The 25,168-nt window shown below is 54.6% G+C and overlaps 8 protein-coding genes across 8 annotated transcripts; 4 read left to right on the top strand and 4 right to left on the bottom strand.

Moving 5' to 3' along the window:
• Positions 1-561: 561 nt before the first annotated feature.
• On the bottom strand, positions 562-1,699 carry CkaCkLH20_06509 (zinc-binding alcohol; the record flags this gene model as incomplete). Its single annotated transcript, XM_038889226.1, has 2 exons — positions 562-1,461; positions 1,523-1,699. The coding sequence occupies 2 exons, from the start codon at positions 1,697-1,699 to the stop codon at positions 562-564; spliced, it is 1,077 nt and encodes a 358-aa protein (XP_038745524.1).
• Positions 1,700-5,734: 4,035 nt separating this feature from the next.
• On the bottom strand, positions 5,735-6,930 carry CkaCkLH20_06508 (cell wall glucanosyltransferase mwg1; the record flags this gene model as incomplete). The annotated part of the gene is made up of 2 exons (XM_038889225.1): positions 5,735-6,774; positions 6,834-6,930. The coding sequence occupies 2 exons, from the start codon at positions 6,928-6,930 to the stop codon at positions 5,735-5,737; spliced, it is 1,137 nt and encodes a 378-aa protein (XP_038745523.1).
• A 7,541-nt stretch (positions 6,931-14,471) lies between these two features.
• On the top strand, positions 14,472-15,032 carry CkaCkLH20_06507 (uncharacterized protein; the record flags this gene model as incomplete). The annotated part of the gene is made up of 1 exon (XM_038889224.1): positions 14,472-15,032. One exon carries the CDS (start codon positions 14,472-14,474, stop codon positions 15,030-15,032), a length of 561 nt encoding a protein of 186 aa, XP_038745522.1.
• A 719-nt stretch (positions 15,033-15,751) lies between these two features.
• Positions 15,752-16,732, top strand: CkaCkLH20_06506 (acyl-protein thioesterase; the record flags this gene model as incomplete). Its single annotated transcript, XM_038889223.1, has 1 exon — positions 15,752-16,732. The coding sequence occupies one exon, from the start codon at positions 15,752-15,754 to the stop codon at positions 16,730-16,732; it is 981 nt and encodes a 326-aa protein (XP_038745521.1).
• Positions 16,733-17,149: 417 nt separating this feature from the next.
• On the bottom strand, positions 17,150-18,198 carry CkaCkLH20_06505 (ubiquitin-conjugating enzyme; the record flags this gene model as incomplete). Its single annotated transcript, XM_038889222.1, has 5 exons — positions 17,150-17,286; positions 17,351-17,532; positions 17,614-17,728; positions 17,935-18,028; positions 18,166-18,198. The coding sequence occupies 5 exons, from the start codon at positions 18,196-18,198 to the stop codon at positions 17,150-17,152; spliced, it is 561 nt and encodes a 186-aa protein (XP_038745520.1).
• Positions 18,199-20,082: 1,884 nt separating this feature from the next.
• CkaCkLH20_06504 (uncharacterized protein) lies at positions 20,083-21,015 on the top strand (the record flags this gene model as incomplete). The annotated part of the gene is made up of 2 exons (XM_038889221.1): positions 20,083-20,349; positions 20,404-21,015. 2 exons carry the CDS (start codon positions 20,083-20,085, stop codon positions 21,013-21,015), a joined length of 879 nt encoding a protein of 292 aa, XP_038745519.1.
• Positions 21,016-21,146: 131 nt separating this feature from the next.
• On the bottom strand, positions 21,147-21,648 carry CkaCkLH20_06503 (autophagy protein; the record flags this gene model as incomplete). The annotated part of the gene is made up of 2 exons (XM_038889220.1): positions 21,147-21,209; positions 21,262-21,648. The coding sequence occupies 2 exons, from the start codon at positions 21,646-21,648 to the stop codon at positions 21,147-21,149; spliced, it is 450 nt and encodes a 149-aa protein (XP_038745518.1).
• Positions 21,649-22,891: 1,243 nt separating this feature from the next.
• CkaCkLH20_06502 (phenylalanine ammonia-lyase) lies at positions 22,892-25,117 on the top strand (the record flags this gene model as incomplete). The annotated part of the gene is made up of 1 exon (XM_038889219.1): positions 22,892-25,117. One exon carries the CDS (start codon positions 22,892-22,894, stop codon positions 25,115-25,117), a length of 2,226 nt encoding a protein of 741 aa, XP_038745517.1.
• Positions 25,118-25,168: the final 51 nt, after the last annotated feature.

Genomic DNA, 25,168 nt, shown 5'->3' with positions numbered 1-25,168 from the left:
TATTGAATCGAATAAGTTTTGGTATGCTATGCCTTGCAGAGTTCATTATGAAACTTGGTCAGTCGAGGCGGCACAGCGGACGTTCCGCCATTAGGCGACGAGGTATGCTGGTGTGCCTGCCAGGCAACAGTGCTGAACTGCAGCTGTACGAAAGAAACGATTGGTATCAAGACTGACGGATCTAACAGCAAAGGGGTTCGTCTGTTGTCCCTTTCGTTAATCAATCAGCTCTCGTGCTAGTCGGGGTCGTGTAAGTGAGGTGAAGATGAGAAGTTCCAGTGGGGGATGTTGCCGCGAATCAGAATCGATACCCCACATGCCATCGGACAGTGACTCCTCACCGAGCCGTGACATCACACCGACAACACATTTGCATTGAGAGTTTAGTATGTTCATACTGGAGCATTTCGCCCCGCGAGTTGAGATTGTTTCTATCTCTCTATGCGTCTATAATGTAACCAATTCGCTATGCCCTTTCTATGCACCCAAGTAGTTCATGTCATCAACCTCGTCTTATATACACCCAATGGAATCACGCCGTAAAAGTCGTAATCCCCCAGCTTAGTTCTGGAGGACGTAGCGGTAGCGGGCCTTGCCCTCCTCGAGGTCGACGATGGCCTGGTTGGCCTCGCTCATGGGGCGGACCTGGATCCAGGGCTTGACGTCCTTCTTGGCGGCGAGCTCCCACATCTCGCGGATCTCGTGGGGAGAGCCGATCAGGGAGCCGGTGAACTTGACGCGGCGCATGACCATGGGGACGGGAGAGATGGTGTAGGCACCGTCATCGGGGAGACCGACCTGGACGAGGGAACCGTCGAGCTTGACGAGGTTGAGGAAGTCCTGCATGGGGACCTTGGCGGAGGAGACGGTGGAGATGACGATGTCGAAGGTGTTGGCGTACTTCTTGGCCCAGTCCTCCTCCTCTCCGGTGGCGATGTAGTCGTCGGCGCCCATCTTCAGGACCTCGTCGCGCTTGTCGGCCTTGCGGGAGATACCGACGACTCTGTCGGCGCCCATGGCCTTGGCCAGCATGATGGCCATGTGGCCGAGACCACCGACACCGCTGACGGCGACGGTCTTGCCGGGGCCGCAGCCGTGGTTCTTGAGCGGGGAGAAGACGGTGACACCACCGCACAGCATGGGGGCGGCGTAGGCGGACTCGAGGCCGTCGGGGATCTTGACGACGAAGTGGGAGGGGCAGCGGTGGTACTTGGCGTGGCCACCCATGGCCTTGCCGCCGTTGTAGTGGAAGGCGCCGTAGGTGTGGACGGACTTGGGGCAGTACTGCTCGTTCTTGGTGGAGCAGGGCTCGCAGTCGCCCTGGCGGCCGAGGCAGGAGTCGGACTGGGCGCCGACACCGACGCGGTCACCGACCTTGATGTTGCCGACGGCCTTGGAGCCGACGCGGACGGCGACACCGACGATCTCGTGGCCGACGCAGACGGGGTAGGGAGCGGGGCCCTGGTGTATCTTGTTAGCATAATGCCGTGTGAAGGGCGTGTAAGTGAGATGGTGAACTTACCCAGCCGGAGCGCAGGACATGGATGTCAGAGCCGCAGACACCGGAGTGGGTGATCTGGATGTCGACGTCGTTCTCCTCCCAAGGCTTGGGCTCGTACTCCTGCCAGACCATGTTGCCCTCGCTGGACTTCTCGTCCAGGCCAACCCAGCCCTCGAACTTGTAGTCGGTAGCAGCCATTGTGATTATGTGTTGTTTTGTAGGTATGGAAGAGGAATAGGGTATCAGAATGAAGAAGAAGGGTGAGTGGTATAAGATGAGTGTCTATACAAACAACAACCAGCCCGAAGAGGAGGAGCAACGCAGCTCTTTTAAAAGCCTCGAGAGACCCATCCCGAAAACAATGTTAAGTCCTAAAGGCCATCGGCGAAGAGGCATTAACGCCGGCGAGTGGCCCGTCGTCCAAGAAACCACGACTTGGGACGAAAGAATCCGCGCAAGATACACGCAGACTGGGACGGAATGAAAAAAACTGCAACCAAGGTGGGGTCGAACAGCGGGAACGAACTGGGAACAAGATGGCACCAAGAGTGCGGCTAGATGCCGCGGCTCAGATCGCGAGGTGAGGAAGGGATCATGAGGGATACCTACCCGTCCGCCGTCGGTGGTTGCCCCTCCGGCAAGGAGCAGGGCGGTTTGGAAACAGCGGAACTTTTCCAGAGAAGGTCGAAGAAGGTCAAGATGGGCCGTCTTAATTCGCCGGGCCGAGGTCTGTGGGCCCTTGCGATGGGTGGTTATCTTGGATTAGAAATCTTGTCAAGAGTCTTTGTGATGGGTAAGGGGTTGGCTGTTGCGGCGTCCTCGCTCTTTCAGACGGCGTTGGACATTCCGACGATTCAGGGATGCATGAGGCGAACGTGGGCTAGGCCCCAGGCTGTTTGGTTGGCCGTCCGAAGATGGGCTGAAGCGCGTAGGCGATAAGAGATGGAAGATCCAGGATCCTCTTGGCCGCCAGTCCCGAGCGGATCACGATGTTTTGATGTCATCGACTCCAGTATTCTCCGGCACTTGGACGGCTTCACCATTCACACCGCCAACTGAGGGGCGGGAGGGAGAGAGAAAACAGCAGGGAGCTGAGATGGAGTTTGCTAGGTGTTTGAGACTCAGAAGAAGGGGACCGACATTCTGCGTCGTTCTCTGAGCTCTTCCATGTGTCAGTCAAAGAGAGGGCGGATGAACCTCGGTATCCACCGTATTGGAAAATTTGTCTTTCGGTCTCTGGCGTATCTTTCCAAAGTTTTGCTTCATGAGGCTCTCTGCTGCTCTGCGTTCTTACGTCAACTGCGGGCTGTTCCGTGGCCGTTGAAACAGCGGGATTCGTCCGCGGTGCTGCGTTGGCTGTCCAATGTCCAATGTCCATGGATGTTGGCGCTGGCATTTTGCTGGGAATTTTTTTGCTCCCGACAAGCGACAAGCTTCTAGAAAGAAAAACGTGCTTTTAATGTGGGCTCCTTCCTCTGGCGAAAGCTTTGCCGTGCAGGGGGCCACCAGCAGCACGTCATCCACTTCGGCGTCTCCCGTTCCCTTCCGCGTCGCGGCAACATTCCATCAACAAGCCTTTTTCCTCTTTGTTTTTTTTAAGGTTCAGATCTCAGGAATGCCAACTCCACAAGCAGACGTCAGTCAGATGAAGATCTCACTTAAGAAGTTCACGGTGAACCCAGTCTGGGTTCGAGTCAGTTTTGCTCACCGAATCTTACGATACCTTTTTCTCGGTGGCCGGGGACAGGACCGGGAACAATCGAACGGAGATATCTCGTCGACGACAACTCACATCGAAAAAAATGTGGAATACCCAGTTTCAAGCATGGCAGGCAGGCCACTTCACTTCCGCCGCTGCCGCTGGCCGGGATGTGACCGTCCATCCAGTCGCCGGGCGTCAATAAGGGATTGCTCGCGCAAACGACGACGCAGACCTAAGCTCCGAGCACCAGATCCCGCATCGCCATTCGCATCGGGGACCACATCACGGAACCTCGCTCTCCCGAGATCTCGACTTCGCATTTCCGGACCTCGCGTCCGTTGTCGGTGTGTCTTGCATGCAGTTCGGTCGACCGCCGCGGTTCCGCCGAATCGTACCACCGGCTCGGCAGTACCCAACGGTAGTTGTCTACGCCGGCCACTCGAACGCCGGCGCAGATGTCAAGAGCGTCAAAACATCTACCCCGAATGCCATTCTGCCCGTCAGTATGGCACGCCGGCCCAAGATCAACAACAGTGACACCAAGCTAGGTGTTGCACTATCAATACCGCAAGAAGCTGATCGGCAGCTACCGAGGGAGAAGAAAAAAAATCCCATCCTGGAATTTGCCACCGAAAAAGCCGTCCGACATCATCATGCGCCGTACCTGCATTAACTTCCCGAGCACACCCTCTCCGAACGCACACGGGCGGACCCGGCAACCTCGGTACCCACCACGCCGTCAATCTCTTCCGAGGCACCGGTCCATTCAGCGGGATACCTCCGAAACGCTCCTCCGGAACACCACGGCGTTCAGGTTCTGCGTCCGGAGCCAACCGAAACCGAACTCCCTTCCCTCGACGGCTGAATCCTTCGACCCTCGGACGTCTCCACTCCCGTTGGCTGGATCCCTACCCAAAATCCATCCGGCCGAGACAATTGGAGATTAAACCGAGTCGCTACCCAGCAGACATGATCCTACACGTGCAGGACAGGCAGGCCTTATCCAAAATCCTTCCAATATAACCCCACCGTCTCTGCCTTTTTCTTCCCCTGCAGACTCCCGAGTACCAATGCAGGAACGACCCCCCCCCACAGAGCGAAAAGGAATACGTCTTACATCCCTCAGCTGGGCGACGTACGGATATAATTCAAGCACTCGAACAACCGTTCGTCACCGCCAAAAGGCCGTCGGCCTTTGGCCGGCTGCTTGCTTTGCAATTTGCAAACCTACAGCGGCTGGAGCGGCACCAAGCGCTTTGAGGCCGAGGCTCGCGGTCCACCGTCGCCGGGCGGGGTCTCCAATTTCACCCTCGCGAGAGACCCTGGATTGGAGCCGAGCAACAAGGCACCTGGTCAGAACATCGGCGAGTATCCGTCAATGGTCTCGGACCAACAGGCAAGTTATTACGGCACTACGGTGAGATTCATTTCAATGAAAGAACCGGCGGTAAAATTGTCGCCCAGTCTGAGAGACACATTTGCGCCGCAGGGCAACGCGTCTTGGCTGAAGCGGGTTATATTAGATCCAAGACCTCTTACCCCTCGAACTAATCGCCCGGAAACCAATTGGCAATACCTATCTCCAAGGAAGAGGGGGAAGGGGACAAAAGAAATGCCTCGTCTAATGAGATAAGTACCGTGCAGCAAGACGCCATGATCGATGCCAGGCTGCCATGCGGCAAAGCGGCGCCGCCAGACCGAATCGATTGACAGCTGACCGACAGTCGACGAGCTAGGGCGTCGTGGAAATTTCCCGCGTGCGCTTCTTTTTTTCTTGTCCCGCGTAAGATGGTGGAAATTAGGTCCGAATAAGGTAGGGCGCGTGAGCCGGCCCCTCTCTCCATCCATCCATCCTCTGGCCCCCCTCCCTCATCGTCGTCTCCCCTCAGAATCTCACTGAGCGAATTGCACGCCCGACTCAGTCGGCTGGGCGGGTCCGTAGCCGCTGCTTAACCTCAAACGTTGGAAATTGCAACTTCTCGTATTTGCCAACACCCTCCCCGGTTGATCATGGTGATCCTGTGGTGGAAACCTCACTCTTCACGCAAATGGGCATGTCACGATGTGATGAGAAGACGGGAGTTTTGTTCAAAGAATTCTGTTAAACTTCTCATTCGATGTCCTGGGATATCGAATGCTCTAAGGTATCATAAAACCATTGGCCACAAACACACCAACATCAAAGCCTCATCTGGGTCCATCGCTGCTGTCCCCTTCTTCTTCTTCCTCTCGAGTGAAAAAACACCTTGAAAAATCGCAAGGCCGTCGCGGATCTAATCCCCATCCTTCCCAAGGATCCAAGGAAAAGCCGCGGAGAGCGTGATCATTAAAAGTACCAGATTAAGTCAAGGTTGGCCCTCGACTGATCGCCCAAGGCGGGTGGGTGTTCGCCTGCGTACTTCAGTCGGGTTAAGGATCGTGGTGAAACGTTCAGAAAGAATTGTACAATCCGCTCTCCATCGACGGAATTATTTTGTGTGGATTCATACGCGTGTGCGGTCGTTGATCAGGGTTCTTCGGTCGGAAACTGCTTACAGCAGGAAGGTGAAGAAGAGACCGGCGGCACCGAGAGCAAGGTTGGCCTTGTTCATGTAGCCGGCGCCGGTGACGGTAGCAGGGGCGGCGGTGGTGGAAGAGGCACCGGTCTGGGAAGCACCGGTGGAGCCGGAGGAAGAGCCGGAGCCGGAGCCGGTGGCAGTGGCAGAACCGGTGGCAGAGGCCTCGGAAGAAGAGCCGGAGGCGGTAGCGGTGCCGGAAGCGACGGTGGTCAGGGTGGTCTTGGACTCGCCCTTGGAGGTGGTCTTGGTGGAGGAGGCGGAGGAAGACTTGTCATCGTCGCTGGAGCCGTCGGTCTTGACGATGATGGACTCCCAGCTGCCGGACTTGTCGCCGTAGACGTACGAGGTGGCGCCAGTCTTGCCACCCATGTAGTCGGTGATCTTGATGCTCTTGTAGTAGGCGTTGAAGGGAGCCTCGTTGAAGTCGGTGTAACCACCAGCCCACTCGACGGTGCCCTTGGCGGCGTCCTTGCGACCGGCAACCCAGGTTCCGATCTTGACCTCCATGGGAGTCTGGGGGAAGCGGGATCCGCCCTTGGCGTCGGCGTACTTGAGCTCGCGGACCTGGACACCGTCGATCAACCACTTGACGGAGTCAGAGTTCCAGTCGATGGTGTAGGTGTGGTAGGAGTTGATGGGGTCAGCGACGGGGTGGTAAGCACCACGGTCGTAGGTAGTGGTGTCACCCTTGCCGAAGTAGTTGGTCTGGACCTGGGCGGTGTCGCTGCCAATCCACTCCCAGTCAATCTCGTCGAGGTCGTCGGACTGGAGGACGACGGAGGTGACAACACCCTTGCCGGGGGCGGCCTTGAGGACGACATCGAGCTTTCCGAAGAAGATGTACTTCTTGGAGGCCATGGTGGGAGCGTCGGTCTCCTTGTTGATGGCGAAGAGAGCGCCGCCATCCTCGAACTTGACGGAAGTACCGTCGAGCTTGCGGAGGACGCTGTCATCGTTGCCCTTGGTGAAATCGATGCTGACGGACTTGCCCAGGGCAGGGTCAGCAGGGCAGTCTGGGGTCTTTGTCAGCGGTTTATCCTAGATGGAAGGTGAGCATAGACAAGGCACATACCCTTCTTGGTAGGGTCACAGGTGGTGAAGGTCTGGGCGGAGACCATGGTGGAAGCGGCGAGAGCCACGGTGGCAGCGGAGAAGATCTTGGAGAACATCTTGTAGATTGCTGATGGAGTAGTCGTCGAGTAGGAAAAAGTAGCGGTTGATGGAAAAGTTGTCGGGATCGACGAAATATGTATCAGAGGCTGATGATGAGATGCTGGTGTATTAAAGAGGTTGGCTGAAGCTCGAGCTGATAGCTTTGGAGGTGGCTGAGGGAAGGAGCAACAGGGTTGAAATAAAAACAAAGGCTTGATTAACGAGAGACAAGCAGGCAAGCTAGAAAAGGTATGAGGATTGCTCGTGGGGAAGCAGAATAGGTGAGGTGAGGAGGTGAATGAGTCCGGGCGAAAGACACGATGGGGGGAGGTGGTTTTATTAGTCTTCCCAAGTGAGGTGAGGCACAGCACAGCAGAACAGAGCAGTGACCAGGGGCCATCAGGCAGGCAGGAAGCAGCAGATGCCAGACAGGCCAAGATAGGCTAGCGGCCATCTCTCGCTCTCTCTCTTTCTCAAGGGCTTCTCATGGTGGTGGAGGGTGGTGGAGGGGGATGGAGCTGGGCGAATCAATACGACCTCGTACCTTATTCAGGACCCTGCACTGTCCCTTGGTGCCCTTGACTGTTCATCGGCCAAGCCTTTCAGTCCTGCACCATCGGCCACCCCTGGCTCCATTATCCATCTTTCCATCCTTGGGCTGGCCGGGGGGATGGAGCCGGCTCACTTTTGTTCGGGCTGAGTCCTGGGCCTGACCTGACCAGACCATTTGGCATTTGGTGTGGATGAGAAGGGCACAATGCACAATGACCTGAACCGGTGGGCTTGCTATTGCTGCTTGTTCAAAGGCCCCATTTGGCTTAATTTACACCTTGTGTCTCAAAGCCAATCATACATGGCAGATTCAACCGCTTTGCCCGAATAAGAAAGACACCGCAGTGGAGTGGCGCTGCTTTCTTTTCGGCCGGGATCTCCTTTCCGTAAGGCAGATGGCACCAGTCACCAAAGTTCCTCCTCCTCCCCTCAACTTCTGACAGTCAGTCACTAACAATTATTACAGTAAGAAGACACTGGAGAGACACACCACACACACACAGAGAAGGAGGGAAGAGAGACCGAAAGCTGGGAGTTGCCTGCCATCCGTACCTGACGGATCAGCTGGGGCTGCAGGTTGCAGCAGCATCATCCATGTCCCTCGACAGAAGTGCCGTGCCTTGGTAGGACTGCACGAGATAAACAGCAGCATCCAGCGCGGTCGCGGTCGCGGTTGTGGTTGTGGTTGTATGAATCCGTACGTACACTGTCCGAGTGGCCATGCAAACGCTTCCCACACATCATAGCGGATAACGGAATCAAGCATAATTCCATGGCAACCTCGAGGTCTCTTCGGATGATCAGCAACACGAAGAAACTATCCGCAGACTAATAGTACCCCATCATAGGGCACACTACAGATAACGCCAGCGGCCTGCGGAATTCCACCCAACGTTGAAGTCATATCTCGCGATCGTCCTCTCTAACGCCAAAGCCGGTCTCGTCGTCCGGGCCGTTTCCATCACATTCCACCACCACATCCCATCGCTGCCACCACCGGCTTGCCACGAGGCAGAACATTCCTGTCTCCCGTTGACTGCGAGGTAACGTCAAATGTGTCAGCCAGACGGTCGGTCATCCCCTCCCGCCTCCTGTGATTCCTTCTACCGCATTCCTCCATCCTCATTCCTTTTCCGCCCACCACTCGTCAGCCCTCTTCAGACCGTCATGTACGAAGTGCCGCTAAGCCTAGCATCAGCTTACGCCTCGCATAACCGCTTAACAATCACACCTGCTGCGTTTATTAGTTGATCTTATCGAGTACCTAGCGCCCACGCGACGCTTTCTTCTTCACCTTGGAAAATAAGGGGCGCTGCAGGTTCGCGATGGTCCCAAGTCCAAGACACGGGCACAGAGACAGAGCACAGAACATAGAACACACAACACAGGGCAACGATGCACGGCACAGGGCACAGCAGCTTGCCGTCGCGTTGCACATTGGGTGTTGTCTCGCCCATCTGAAGCAGCGGAGATCCCTGCGACGCATCCGTGACCGTCCGAGGTCTGTGTTGTCTTGTCTTGCCTCCCTCTCCATCGCCCGCGACTCGAACCGACTCATCACCCCGACAAACACCCCCGTAATAATCTTGTTAATCCTATCTTTGGCGTCCCCCTCGCCCGATGGTGCGGTGTAGACCGCTGACCGTGCCTCCCGCTGCGAGGCCAAACTCTCGTCCGTCCATTGGGAGATCCCCCTCGATACCCTCTCGCAAGCAATATATCGTCTCAGTCATACGGATGTCGTCCAGCCTTGAGAGACACACACACACCACACACCTCAGATCTTACCGCGCAGCGAAGCGCGTGTTGCCCTTGCCAGGTGGCCGCTACGTAGTGTAACCAGCTGAGGGAAAGCTGGAATCATTGGACGGATACCACGTCGAGACCCTGCATTTAGACTTGCCATGTGCCTTAGCGGGAGAGCGCGCGCATAATTAGGGAGCAGTAAGCAAAGCTGCGCCCAGTGACGAAGGAGATGGAATTTCTGGGCAGTCTTGTCACTATTCTTCTCCCCTGGCTTGTCGACGTTTGATTGTTGGACTTGGGAAGTTGCATTGTTTCTCTTTCATCTCGCACTGCCATCTCCCACTCGGCCCAAGTCACCCATTGATTGATCTTCGAGATGCACCGAGACCCGCGGCCGCCGCCAGCCAACCACGGCGCCTCGATCTCGATATTCGCTGGTAGGGTTGTCATTTCAGAGTTGCAAATTGCCCCGTTTATCCCATCACTTGTCCCGTCAGCCTGGCGGCGCCCTACTTTCTAGAGAACCACACACACAGCCCATCTTTGCCCGTCTCTGACCTATCCCCGAACGCCAGCTGCAAAACTTGGTCAACGGACTTTTTCCTCTCGCCGTGTCGTGCTTGAAACAGGAGTCCCCTCGTCCCGGGTTTCCCTTGGTTTCTTCTTCGCGAAGTCCCAGAACTGACTTCAGCTCGCGGTTCGAAACAAAGGCGGACCCAGACCAGCCTACCCGGTCACAGTGTCCTCGACCCCTATTTCCCACCGTCGTGGATTTCTCATCCTTTTTCCGAGTTGGCTGGCTCTTCTCGCCTGCTCTCGCCTGGGACGAGATGAGCATGTCTTGTCACATCTCGTCACTCGCAGGCGGAAACCACCACCCCCTGACCTCGGCAGGGTGCTAAACCGTGGACCTCTCCCCACAGTACTTCTCGGCAGAGGCCTCGTCTTAGCCTCTCGAAGCCTCGCTGCCGACGCCCCGAAGAGGACTCCAGAGATCTTCATAATTCTCCGCCGAGAAGGCCAAGGGCCAAGGCCTAAGGCCCGTACACGGGGCTTCCGTCCATCACGCGCCATTTCCAAACACGAATGACTTTCTGCTTCTAGCCTCTGACTTCTGACCTCGGTACCGGAGCGCGCCAGATGAGAAAGTTGAGTCGGAACTTGGCGAATCTGGCTACGTTTACGGCTTAGAAAGAGTCAGACGGCGCCGCGGCGCCGTAGCCAGCCAGTCCGCAACGTTCCATCACCCCGAACCCATCGGACTGTTTCCCCCTCGTCTGCAGCCCGCGCCTCACCAGACCAGACCGGATCAAGACCAGGCTGGAGGCAACCACCAGCTCGAACCTAACGGACCGATCTGTCCCCGGGGCATTACTGTCGTTTTGGCCCTGCAGCACTCGTATCCAACTGGTCGGGTTGCCTCTGCCCTATGCTCCAAACCCACCTTCTATAGTAAGTCGACAACGGCTGTCAGAGAGTGGCTGTGTCAGCCCAACAATAGGATGTGGCCTCTGCTTTCGCTCATCAACTTGAAGTCGAACTGTGAGCCAACCACTCTGTCGTGCTTCGCCTGCCATCTCACATCCTTCCTGAGGAGCTCGGGCGCTTCTTTGCTCAGAACGCGGCGGATACAGGCCGATCCTGGCTTCGAAACGTCACTCAGCCCACTTCACTCGCCTTTGCTTCTCCATTTTGCCATGACCGTGAACGGGGTCGGTTTGTCATGCCTTTTTATTTTGCGTGGAGACGGAAGTGTCTCTCGTTTACACTTTACATACGACAAATGCGATTGCTTCTCGTCACATGACGATCTCTTCCAGGCCGTTGTAAAAGCCTGGGTTCGGTCTCTCCCGAGCAGGCTGGTATGCGGAGGAGGCGCAGCGCTTGCAGCGCGCTCGACCGCAGGAAAGGCTCAGTGCCGGCGCCGAAAAACTCCAGGCAGGTATCACAGCATCTTGACGGCTGTGAGGCTTGCAGAGAGAAGCATGATGTACGTCTTTGGGTGATGTTGAAAGCCGCATGACGTGACTTGTTGTTGTTTGTACGACCACCAGCCACGCGAACGCTGCGGCTCTCAGGCTTGAGTCAAGTCCATCCGTCCGTCGTCCCAGCGCAAAAGGATCGACGGTTTCCCGGCCGTCAACGACGCCGCCCGGAGAGAAAAAAACGAGGTCAGCGAATGACAGAAAAGCCAGCCGCGTATCCTAGTCAGGAATCCCGTGAACTCAAAAACGGACATCAAGGCGCCCCCTGGAAGGCGAGCTAAGAAAGAAAAAAGCGCCCACTAGCGCCCAAAAGGCAAAGGCTCTCTCTAAAATTAAACATCAGCAACCGAGGGGCCGCATACCCGCCGCCGCCCATGATCATCCATCCATTCATCCCCGTATCGCCAGTCTCCGAAGCGCGGGCGGGCAGGCGGGCGAGTCGAACGGCGGCGGGCTTTTCAACACCGCGTGCCATGCCAGATGGGGCACCTGCCGCCCCTTCGCTGATCTCGAAGAGACACCTCGTAAACTGCGAGCGAACTGCTGCTCTTTTTGCGGTGTGCATTTTGTTGCCTCTCTCGTCATTCGCTGGGTGCGTCCAGCCCTATGACTCTAAAGGCCGACGGACTCGTAAAGCTGGCGGCAAAAAAAATTCGATGTCGACCGGGTCCGAGAGGGTCACGGCGTCTCCGACCGGTTTCCACTGGCGCGGGTCGCTATCTGGTGATGAGGTCTGTTCTGTTTGGCAACCCAACCAACCAAATCGACCTAAACACCCAATGCCAGGTTCGATCTGCGATGTGCTGCCTATGTTCAACGTTGTGGTCCTTCTGATCCTTCATGTCATCAGCGGCTGGCGATAGTCGCCAGTCAAACCCTGACACCTGCGGTCATACCCAACACCTCTTCTGGAATTCCACAGGATTTTCCGTGCTAATGCCCTCGCCATGGCGCTCCTAAGAGGATCAGTTCCTAGAGATAGGGAACTTTGGTGAAGTTGACAGCCTGCTCTTTCCGTAGCTTGTCACCGGCTTGTTCTTGGCATTGACGTCTCGGACTGATGATTTGCTCTCGTCTGATCTCGCTTCATGATGCCAACCCCTCGGGGCAGATGCTGAGCTCAGACGGGATTGGATTCGAAATCGCAAGTTCAGAATGGAGCTACCGGAAAAGGCGGAAACCGTCCAGCTCTGTGCGCGTGGTATACTTACAAGCATCAGGCTGAATTCAAGCCCAAGCCCTTCCACCGCTGCCTCGTTACTGGACGCAAGTCCGCATCTATGCCCTGGTCCGCCTCCTGCAGACATGTTCAAGGATATGTTGCGGAGGTTTCGCCGGCTGAGCTGGCTCTGTCCTGGTCTGGAATGAATCCCACAAGCCAGGACGGATACAAGACGCGGCTGGCTCGTTAAGAAAGCCCGAGCGAGGATCGCGACCCTTGCTAGGTCATTGTTGTCGAATACTCACTAAGTTGCTGAATCTGGCTTATGTTGCTGCAGCTGCATGTTGTACAACAGCCAACTAGCCCAGCCGCGTCCGCAGGAGTCTAGAGGAATGGGCTTCATGCAGGCTGTTCCAAGCCTTCCATGCTGTACGACACAGTTTCAAGCAAAGCTTGCAGGTGCCGAATCGTGGAGGCAGGAGGCTGGGGCTCTGATGAGGCGGCCGTCGTGCTACACAGCCTCCTTCGACGGCATGTCGTCAAAATCCGTGAGGCTGCATCAAGCCTAAATATGCAGTCGACGTGCAGGATCAGACAAGTACAGATGCCTAAGAAAGTACAAAGACAGACCATGAAGAATTGATAGAGCCGGGAGCTCTGATGGGTACCGGAGCCGCCGTGCAGACGGATAGAAGAGCTGACGATAGGTGAAGGTTTGAAGAGGGCCAGGTAGGAGCAAGCTGTGTTTCTCCAGTGCCAAGAACAACACAGTACCAGGCGCCAAGTATGTCGAGGTTTGTGAAATGGTCTACACGACAACCTGTGCTCACTCTGGCACGTCAGGTGTTGTGACGGGTTGACTTGTGATGTTGAGCGGAACGACATAATTCTTCTTACCTCTGTTTCCTTGGATGTTCACGACGAGGAATGGTCTCAAGCCAAACGAATCGCAGGGAGTCGACATCAAAAAGTGTGTACAAGCTCCAACAGAGAGGCAGAACCGAAGAGCTTCGACCATAATCCGGGATACTCTGAGCTTTTCCGGACGGTCTTAAGTCAAGCTGCCAAATGTCCTCGAAAACCGGTAGAGTCGTCGATTCTACGACTGCAAGTGATTGAGAACTTATTGAGGCTTCATAGCAACGGCTTAAAGGTAAGCAGTTCTTCTCATATTATCGGTAGTACAACTGCATGCGTGAGGAGACGGTCTGTTCCCATCTCCAGACCTATGTAGACATGTTCTCATGTCATAAACGACTCAATCGAGCCCAAAGCCGGGTGGATGTGTGACCAGACGTCAATGGAGATTTGTTGTTGCCGGGGAGGTAGGTACACCTCTCTTGATTCTAGCGCATCCGTACAATCAAACATACTTCTGAAGAATATTCTTATTACTACTGATATCATTATCATCGCCGTCATAGCTAGCGTCGCCATCTCGTTGTTGTCCTCGTTGTTTCATTGGGAGGTCATTATTGATGAGAGTATCCACGGCTACTAGCGGTTGGTAATACATCTTCAATCGAAAAAATATCTCTCAGTATCAAACGTTCATAAACAGTGAAGTTGTTACGCAAGAGACAGAAGCTACGAGTTCAGTGCTGAGGTTGAGTGGACGCTGGCGGACCGGGTTTATGGAGCTAGGTCGTTCTCAAGTTGACGAGGACGGACTAGAAGTAAGAAGCCACCATGGACCAGCCTTCACCAAGACATATAACTTCAGACCAAGGTAGGATGCTTGTTCCAAGCAAAGCACCTTCCCAAGTAGTCACGACAACCCAGAAAAATAGCACAAAGAAGGAGCTTTGCTCAACGCACCGCCTACCTAAGGTAAGGTAGGTTGTATGAGCCTTCCTCAGACTATCACTTTCCAGTTTTGGCGAACTGTCAAAAGTTGACGGGAAAGTGTTGCAGTCGCTGCCGTTTGTTCCTCGAAACCCTTTACATGCCCACCTCCGTCCGACTTGAATCTGGAACTCCAACGACACACTTCAGTTTTTTGCCATCATCCACAACAACAAGCTCATCCATCATCAAACACTCTACCCCTACAACAAGGCCCGGCCGATCAGTCTCTGTTTATTGTGCTATCGCATTACTAAGAAGCATCGCCATGTCGGAATCAGTAGACGACACCACACTAGCCCTTCAGTCTGACTTGTTCGAATTCAACTTAATGTTGGTGAGCGTAGAGACGGCAACAACGGTGATCGATGCCGATCAGGGACCACCCCCGGAATCGAAGTGCCTCGCCGACGTATGGTTCGAGTTCACACCAAACCAGAGGGAGACCTTGATTGATCACCTCAAATTGTTCCTCGCAAAGCTCAGAAACATCAAAATAGGAGACCTAGCTCACACCCCAGACATTGGTGGCGACAGATTCATTCACAACCACCCTGTTTGTCGTCTGCGTTGCTACGACAGCCGGGCCTTTGTGGACAGGTTGAAGGAATCGGTAGCGGCAACAAGAATAAGACAGGACCGCAAATTCGTCATCAGAAATATTATCGAACAACTGGCCCCGGCATCGGCCGCCGATAATACTTTAGTCCTGACCCACGGCAACCTCTCCGACAAAAACATCTTCATCAACGAGGATTACGAAACCAGCGGGGTGCGCATTGTGGCCATCGATGGGTGGGATGAAATGGGCTTCTACCCGCCGTATTAGGAGTGGCTCAAGGCTAGAATGGAAACATCAACTTTCGTGGAAGATGGGGCGATCGAGGAGATCCTAGAGCCGAATTGGACTGCTCTTGCGATCATGAACAATGTGTAAGATACGTTGTTTGGTGGGTATTCGTGGTTGTATCAGCAGAGCGTATGGATAAACAATCAAATCAAGGCGAGAAATCCCCGGGGGAATACAAGTTTGTCTTCAAGTACACTTCTCATGTCCATGGTATTGTACAAATGAGTGCTTTCAATTGGGCGCGTCTCCCTTTCGTTCCCTCCTCCAACAAACCGACGACACTACTCAACATAACTTGAAAGGGGTCCAGATCACACTGATTGCCAGGAAAGTCGACAACCTCGTGTCATCATAGCATAGATAAGGATTGACTTCGGATTAAAACTAGAACGACGAGAACACTGACAACACCAATAATACAAACGATACCAACGACACTGACAACATCGAGCAGGTAATGATACACCGATAGTCGAATGTTGACTTGCCTGGTTGTGGGTGTGATTTAGCCCGCCTTATTAGAAGATCTGCATATCATTCGCGAACCTCGCCAGGCACATCCGAACTTCCTTTGCTGAACACACGTCGACTTCCGCCAGGACACACAAAAGCAAGCAGCTCGGCCCCACAGAAACCACAACATCAACGGAAATCTACCCCGGTGAACTCAACATCGACAACCCAACCCATCAACCACCATGTCCGAATCCCAAACCACAGCAGACTCGCCAGAGCCGCCTCTGCCCCTCCACACCTTTCACCCGCCTCTGATCGTGCCCCCATTGAAACCACCACACAGGCAAACCCTCATCTTCCTCCACGGCCGCGGCTCCAGCGCCAGAATCTTCGCACCACCATTCCTCTCCGCCCCCGTGGAATCACCAGGCGAGCCAGAAGAAGAAAGCCAAAGGCATATCACTACTCTCCAATACGCCCTCCCGCACACGCGCTTCGTCTTCCCCACGGCCCCGCGCTCCCGCGCCACCGTCTACAGACGCTCCGTCATCAACCAGTGGTACGACGGCAGCGGGGACTGGGAGGAGACGGTGCTGGGCGGCGCGGGCGAGACCGTCGCGTTCCTGCGCGGGCTCCTCGCGGAGGAGGCTGCGGTCGTGGGAGGGGCCGGCCGGGTCGTTCTCGGGGGTTTTAGTCAGGGATGTGCCGCGGCGCTGCTGTGTCTGTTGCTCTGGGAGAGCGAGGAGCCTCTGGGGGGAGTCGTGGGGATGTGTGGGATGTTGCCGATGGGCGGTGTGCTCGGCGATGTCCTGCGCGGGGCTGATGATCTGGTGGGGGAGGAGGAGGATGATGTTTTTGCTTCGACGAGTCCCTTTGATGACGATGGGGATCAAGCATCTGCCTCGCCGGTGTTGCAGGCTTTGAATCTGCTCAGGGAAGAGGTAGGGCTTCAGAAGCTGGGTAGAGATTCGGAGTCCCGGTTGGAACATATCCCTGTGTTCCTCGGCCACGGCACTGCGGACGAGAATGTGCCGGTTCAATACGGTCAAGATGCGTCGCGAGTGCTGCAGATGATGCAATATGATGTTACATTCAAGAGTTACCAAGGGCTTGATCACTGGTATTCGACGGAAATGATGAGCGATGTCGTCCGGTTTCTTGGCCAGAAGGTAGCCTGCTTTGCTCGGTCTAAACAGAATCAGGAGACAACGCAAGGCCATTAGAAAAGTGCCCTCAGTGACGAAGCAACTTGAACCAGCTAGTGTATGTGCATATATTCATTGGCAACTGTCTGAAGGCCCCTAAAGAGATGGACCATCGTCATCATAACCGATTCAACAAGGATCCAATCTCGGGTCGTGCTTATTATGCCTCCTCCGTCAGCCAACCGTCGTCGTCTTAGTGGGCGTATCTGTCATAATCAAGCTCATTCAACGTCGAGGAAAACTCCAAAGCTAACCAATACATGCCTTTCCTGCCCTAAACACAAAGAAAAAGGCTCCTGTCACAAACCTGACTGCAGGTAAGTTGCGCGTTGCGCAGGAGCCCAGAATGCAAGACCAATCGAGTCCGGGGATATAAGTCTCCATCGACGCCAGTTCCATGAATGCTTCTACCAGTATCTCCCAAGTCGGTCGTGTTCATACGTCATCCAGGCGACCGGCGGGCTCCTCGTCATCATCTCCGAAGCTCCCGACGGACGACATGTCATCGTCCTCTTCGGTTTCGGCACCGTTGTCGTCGGCGGCGTCTTTGCTCGCGTACTTTGTCACATACTCTGCACCTCCGTCAGCAACATTATCCCCTGATTCTCGGTGTTTCCCAGAGCAGTATCCACGCACCCTTGACCTTGGCGTCGTAGCTCTTGGGTTCTCTGATCATCAAGGCGGCCGCCTCGCCGTTCAGAGGGTCGGTCGGGTTCGGGTATCGCAAGAGCTGAGGCAGGAAGACCTCGAAGATGTTGATCATATCGAACATGGGCGACCAGGTCTGGTTGATGACATCCAAGCAGACGGAACCCGACCTATGCAGCATCCCCCATCAGTTCCTCGCTCCGTATATCACCCTACGGTTTCCATCTCTTGCAGAAGTGTTCAGGACTCACAGCTCGTCGATGTTGGGGTGGAAAATGCGGTTAACGAATCCGATACTCGGCGACTTGTACGGGTATTGATCGGGGAGCTCGACGTGAACCTTCCAGACACCGCCCTCGAACGGAGCTGTGGAGAGTTAGCCTAACAGGCGGTCGGTTTCGAGGTATCCGGATGACTGACTCTCGGCTGGCCCCTTAAATCGGACGTAAAACTCTTGCCTGTGTCGATTCGTCAGGGTATGTCGTCGGCGTGGGTAGTGTATGTCCTTACACTTGAAGATGTTAGTCGCAGCAACTCGGCGGACCGGAAGGGCTGGGAGAGGGGAAACCCACTGTTGTCATTAACCAAAGTGACCTCGTAGTCACTCATCAACCTGTAACTGTCAGTACGAGAGGAGGAAGGCAGTTGGCTTGCAAGTCGCACATCCTAGAACAGGTTAGCTGGGCAGAGCGTTGTGGCGTGACTTGGGCGCTTCACTTCATGACCTATGAGCAAGCAAGGTTGTCAGCCATCTATGTTTCGCGACCAAGACAAGAAGCATGTGTACAAGGAGCCAGACGTACATCGGTCTCGATTCTTCGGCGTGGGCTACTCATCTTGTCGACTGCGCAGGGTGTTTGGAGGAGGTTTAGACGACAGGGTGCGGAGGTTGATTGGGAAAGTATGTAGTTTGCTGATAGATGGAAAGTTGGAGAGAAAAAAAGGTGTCTGCTAGATCGGATGTTTATCAAGAGCTCGAACCGTATTGTAGTTCGACGAGAAGCGCGCCTGGGTTGTTCCAAGAGAAGAGAAGTTGGTTGTTACAAGGAGGGGAGGAGGAGTCGGATCGGGTTCCTGGCGCCAAGTCACGCGCGATGATGATGTGGGCGATCCCGGACCACAGCTGATAAAGTGCCACGATAAGGTGATGAAGGAAAGTGGGCCCGAAGATTAAGCGGTTAGAGTCGGATCCTGTCACCACGCACGCCTGGCGAACTTGACCAGAACAATCACTTTGGACAATGCGACAAAACTGTCCGGTATCAGTCAGGTAGTGTCGGCAGCTACACTTGGAGTGGCTGGGTGTAGCTGAGTCCAAACCTTATGGGTGTCTAGTCTAGCCAACTTCCTTGATAGTATGTTCTGTCATTCGACGACGAGGAAAACGGCGCAGCAGCAATCTGGGACCGCCACAACTCAATCAATCAATACAGGCCATGCGGCGAGGCTCACAGAACGCATGGCCGTCGTCCCAAGTAGATGCGATCTGTTATCTTACTCGCATGGCTCGCACAATATCGGATCATCTCTGTGTCGATTCATGAGGTTCATGGGAGGAAGCACAATGATGTAACGGCAAGCGCAGCGGCAAGCGGCAACGCGTCAGGGCCGTTCCGTGTAGTGACGCCGTAGCGGTTGCCAATTGGGATATTGCTACAAGGAACAACCTGTTGGGCTACGGAGACAGACGGAGAGGCGAGCAGAAGACACGACAATGCTGCCATGGTCTAGTGAGAAGACATCAGTATCGTATCTACGCTGCAAGCCAGAGCGCTGGCTATTCCTCCAAGGGCGCATTCTTTCTGGTGGTCTCACTGAGCGGTGTCGGTTGACACCGTTTGGGGGATCGGTTTCTGCGGCAGGCCAAATAATTCGCAGTACAAGTCATACTGGAGTCCAATACTGATCGGGGCTAATGGCGAACTCTGGGGGCTCACTGCCGTCCTTGCGGAGGGCCGAGATCAGGCCCGCCAGGCCCGAGGCTACTTTGCCTCGGTCTTAGCTCTCAACTCAGCTTAACTCAACTTGAGTCGGGGCTGGGCAACACATATGACACTCTACCTAGGTAATTCAAGTACAATGCCGTGAAGTACGCCGTAGACGAGAGCACAGGAGGCGCAGAGTTGGAGAAAGAGCTCACTAATCCCGGGCTGCCCAAGTACATCCGAACAGCGCCCTTCCACTGTAGGTAAGCAGCGTTTGTCGGTGGTGGGGAGGGGCCGTGCCTCGGCGGAACGAAGCCAATGGCGGGGCCACGTTGCGGTGGACCGGACCCCGTTTCTGGGGCCTTTCCAGCGTCTGGGCCCCCACTTTTCTTCCCTCTTGAGGCGGCGGGAACGAAACACCACGGCTGTTTTTTGGAGATACTCAATTCTACGCAGCAAAAACCATCATGACTTGGACAATAAAACTTGCGCCCGCCCGAAACCCGCCATCTTAAAAATTTTCTCTCTTCACGACATCCGGAATCCATCACGACGGAACTCGCATTTAATCATTTGCACTTTTTTTCCGCGCTTCTGCATCGCCCTCTTGCATTTAATTCTGTACCTGGAAAAAGGTACTTGTCATTACACATGTCTTCCCATATTATCAGAAGTACCTGTCTGAGGTCGTGTGCCTCCGTACTCCGAGGCACGCGACCTTCACCCTCCTTCATGCGCCCTGTCTACCCTGCTTTGGTACAACAACCCCAAGTCAGACACAGCTCACATTCCCCCATGGGAGCTCCGCCAACCAACCCAAGGAAGAAGGTCACCCTGGGTACCTTGAGAACTCTTCACAAGAAGCGTGAGCCCATCACCGTCATGACGGCCCATGATTTCCCAAGTGCCCATGTCGCCGACCATGCCGGAATGGACATCATCCTTGTTGGTGACAGTCTGGCCATGGTTGCACTTGGTATGGAGGACACCAGCGAGGTCTTGGTCGAAGAGATGCTGCTGCATTGCCGTTCTGTATCCCGGGCTACCAAGTCCGCCTTCACCGTAAATGACCCCCTTGATTATTCTGCCGTAACACTCAACTGACAACGAAACCAGGTCGGCGATCTGCCCATGGGTAGCTATGAGATTGCCCCAGAGCAAGCACTCGAGACTGCCATCCGCTTCGTCAAGGAGGGCAGAGTCCAGGGCATCAAGCTCGAGGGCGGCAAGGAGATGGCCCCGACCATCAAAAAAATTACCACTGCTGGTATTCCCGTGCTCGCCCACATTGGTCTGACGCCGCAACGGCAGAACGCCCTCGGGGGTTTCCGAGTACAAGGCAAGACCTCTGATAGTGCCTTGAGGGTGCTCGAGGACGCCTTGGCAGTACAAGAGGCCGGTGCCTTTGCGATGGTCATTGAAGCCGTCCCTGCTGAAGTCGCTGCACTCATCACAGAGAAGCTATCGGTCCCTACCATCGGCATCGGCGCCGGAAACGGCTGCTCTGGTCAGGTGTTGGTGCAAGTAGACATGACTGGTAACTTCCCGCCCGGCCGTTTCATCCCCAAGTTCGTCAAGAAGTACGGCGACGTCTGGGGAGAGAGCCTGAGGGCTATCGAAGCCTACCGCGACGAGGTCAAGAGCAGGCAATACCCGGCCCCGGAACACACATATCCCATCACAAAGGAGGCGCTTGAGGAATTCTCCAGCACACTGGAGAAGCTGTGAGAAGCTGCAACAGTCAGCTTTGGGGCATTTGCATTACATCGAGCATGGGCTGCATTACCGGTGTTGAGGCTTGAAGGCGGCGGCATTTAATCTTTTTCGAGACGTTGGATACCATTAGAACGTAATTACTCTCAGCCAAAGGCTGGATTCATAGCGTAGGAAATGACAAGTTGACCGGTTGAGTCCTTGAAACACTGCTGCATGTCAGTCCCAAAGTGTAGTTCGAGATGGATGAGCGGTACGTACGGCGTGCAGGTTGCCGACTATTTCATCGAGAGAGGGCGCGAAGGAGTCGTTGACGTAGCAAAAAATGGTTTCCGAATCTTGCAGCTTGAGTCTCTTGCGAAGGTACCAGATGACTGTTGAAAAGGTCTGGGTAGAGGATATCTTGGCTACCGCAACCCGAAGAGCAGGGGCGCTTCCGACAGGTTTGAATTTGACGACGACTTTCTCTGAAGGGTACTCTCCGGCATTCGCCAAGGCGGAGGCAACGTCTCGAGGCTGAGCTGTCAAAATGGCAGAGGCGGACATGGTGAGCGGTATCTCCGGGGAGGCTGGGCGATCTGGGATGGTCGCCGCCGGAGGTGAGGCCGAGTTGGACCTCGGGATGGGCGACGCCGGACTGTCAGCCATTTTCGGTGATTTTTTTCTCTCTTCTGAGGAGCAAACGCTGTTTCAGGTACTTGAAACAAATACTATGGCAATGGTGAAAGTCGTGATGCGCGCCTGTCATCCACGGCAGGTGAAGATGAATCGAAGTGAAGTTTGAAAGAGGCTGACCCGGACGTTGGTGCAGTTGGATCTCAGCTAAGGCAGTCAGCTCCTAATGTAGGTAGTGGGGCATCACCCGCCTCGCTGGGTGCCTTGCCGTCGCCCGTGAGTGGTCAGACACCCTGGAGTCGGGGCGTTTCGGCCAGGTCCTTAGGCACCCCCTGCCCGCTGAACTACTTTCACTTCCACGCATGCGTCTTTCTTCCATCTCGACACAAATCCATCATCAACAACATGGTGTGATTACACGGCATCCGAAGAGATGGCACTGCTACACTGTCACACAGGCGATGATTGTGGAATCATTTAACACCATTTATCGACAGTCTGGTTTGGCCAAGCACTCATGGGACTCTGAACTTCAGAGGCGATGATTTGAGTACAACTGAAGGAACGAACAGGAATCAACACACACTTACTCCTCTGGCTCTGTGCAATTATTGGGCCGGCGCGGTGTGACGCAAATGCTGCAGAAGGCAATGATTTTGCCGCGGATGACAAGAAGAGTACAAAATGTGACAAACAGAAGAAATCGGGAAGCCCTGACTCTGGAACGTCCAGATTCCTCTTCTCTCAGCATGGAATGGCTATCCGCCAAATGATGATGCATGGACTTGATGCGGCCACCCTTTCACGGCGTAGCGCCGTATCATGTCTCCCGTCCCTTCACCGCATCTTCGGCGCCAGCTCTCGTCATTCGCAATCCCATTCAATGAGAATTGAGGTGGCAGAGACGGCAGGCACATTTAGATGGTCGAAATACTCCGAGGAGGAACGAGACGCCTCAGGTAAGGCAATCACCATTCAAGTCTAGACCACATGCAAGGTGGCCAAGGTAGCTCCTGCAGGTCCAGTTAGCCTATTTCACGTTGCCAAAAACCTCACCTTTCTGCTTTCAACGCCACCAAGACTCCTGCTCGTAACACCTCACCGGGATCCTACCGCAATCTCTCTATGATCCACCGAGAGGCGGCCGCTCAATATTGATACTCCGTTACATATCTCTATTGACTTTCTCCCAACTCTGGCGCCCTTTTGTGGCCTTCATACCCTCCTTCGCACCATTGATAGACATCATCATCACCAGTCTCGAAACCTCGGTGCCATGGAGACAACATCCATCCCGTCTGCGCATGCTTTGGCCCTGCGGGAGACGTTGAATGGCGTACAAGAACTGAAGAATGCCGATTCGGAGCTTTCTCTAGACGGCGATAGTCTTAATGTCGCTGCAGTCGTTGCAGTAGCCCGTCATGGGCTTTTACCCAGCATCAAGGGATACTCGAAGTCAGAGGAAAACTCCTATGGCAACCAGCACTTGAACCTCAAGAAGCGACTAAGCCAGAGTATTCGGGTTCTGGATCACCACATAGAAAACGGCTGGGTGGTCTACGGCGTCAACACGGGCTTCGGCGGCAGCGCAGATTCTCGGACGGAGCAGCTCAAGAAACTTCAGGTCTCCCTGCTTCAACACACCCAAAGCGCCGTCATTGCTTCATCTGACCGGGAAGAGTCCCAGATCGACCAAGATGGGCAGTCTCACACTATTCCAAAGGCCTGGGTCAAAGCTGCAATGGTTATTCGAGCCAACCAAAACCTACGCGGCCATAGTGCCGTAAGACTGGAAGTTATCGATACTTTGCTTGACCTGCTGCGTCACGACATCACGCCTCTGGTACCTTTGAGAGGAACAATTTCGGCGTCAGGAGACCTTATGCCTTTGTCATATATTGCTGGTACGCTTATCGGCGACCCAAACATCTCAGTCACCGTTGGTTCGAGTGGAAAGCAGAAGGCCAGGGTTTGCTCTGCTCAGGACGCTCTCAATGAATACGGCATCAAGCCTATCGAACTGCAACCAAAGGAGGGACTTGGCCTCATCAACGGTACGGCCCCTTCTGCTGCCCTGGCAAGCTTGGTAATTCACGAGGCAAACCAGTTGGCAATCCTCGCCCAAGCCCTGACTGCTTTCACTTCCGAGTGTCTCGCTGGCAACGTTGAGTGGGCAAATGCATTCATTCACAAGATTCGACCCCATGCTGGCCAGATCGAAGCAGCTCAGAACATTCGACAGTTCCTGAAATCTTCCGACTTCGTCATTGGACTGGAATCCCGAAAGAGGACGGGAAAAGGCCTCTGGCAAGACCGCTACTCGACCAGAACAGCACCGCAGTGGATGGGTCCCTATCTGGAGGATCTCATGCTGGCTCAGCGACAAATCGAGGTAGAACTCAATTCGACTTCAGATAATCCAGTAATTGACGCCGGGCCTGGTGACGATCTTTCTGGCGGAGATGTCTACTCCGGAGGCAACTTCCAAGCGACTGCCATTACGTCTGCAATGGACAAGACGAGAACCGCACTTCAAATGATTGGTCGTATGATCTTCTCCCAGTGCACTGAGCTGATCAACCCGGCGACAAACAACGGCCTAGATCCCAATTTAGTCTTTGGCGATCCCGACCAGTCTTACACGATGAAGGGCATTGACGTCAACATGAGCGCTTACATGTCAGAACTGGCTGCTCTTGCTCATCCCGTGTCTGCCCATGTTCAGTCAGCTGAGATGCACAATCAGGGTATCAATTCTCTCGCATTTCTCACAGGTCGTCGAACTATGGAGGCGGTGGATGTCCTGTCACACATGTGTGCCGCCCACCTCTACGTCTGTTGCCAGGCGATCGATCTACGAGCCTACCACGAGCGTTTTCTGAGCTCTGTCTCATTACCACGACAGCTGGATAGGACTCCTATGGGAATTAACGATGTCCAGAGGACACAATTGATCACTGGCTTAGACGATCTGGTCAGGAGTTGGTGGTACGAGGCGAACAAGGTCGATCACCTCCAACGCTGCTCGTTGGTGGCCTCCAGAGCCACGTCACATATCTTTAACTTTGTGAGCACGCAAGAAGAACAAGACGCCACATTAAGTAGCATTCTCAATGCTCAGCGCGAGTTCCAACAGAGCATGGAGGCCTGGCTCCTGGACCCGGCCAACAACCCCAACCTCTCGGTGTCGAACAACAAAACCGTGGCAAACATGGATGGATTAGGACAAGGTTCTTCCATTCTTTACGACGTTGTCCGTAGAAAGCTGGACGTCGGTTTCCACCATGGCCTCAAGAAGGAACAAAAGGCCACCATCGGCACAAACGTATCCCTGATTTACGAGGAGATCCGTCGAGGGTCTGTGGTGCCGTCACTGATGCCATGCCTCGGCAATGACAACTACAAGAACAGCCCGATGAAAGGGTTGGATACTCCGACAAGTAGCAATGATCCTCATGAAGTCACTCGAATGGCAAATGGAGCGACGAGAAACTTCCAGTAGATCGCAGCACTTCCGTCAATAAAACACCATATTCACCCTAGTCGCAAATTT

Source organism: Colletotrichum karsti (genome assembly GCF_011947395.1).
Source record: "Colletotrichum karsti strain CkLH20 chromosome Unknown Scaffold19, whole genome shotgun sequence".
In the NCBI taxonomy this organism is placed as follows: domain Eukaryota; kingdom Fungi; phylum Ascomycota; class Sordariomycetes; order Glomerellales; family Glomerellaceae; genus Colletotrichum; species Colletotrichum karsti.
Note: the sequence above shows the minus strand (reverse complement) of the source record. Positions and strands in the feature narration are given on the sequence as shown.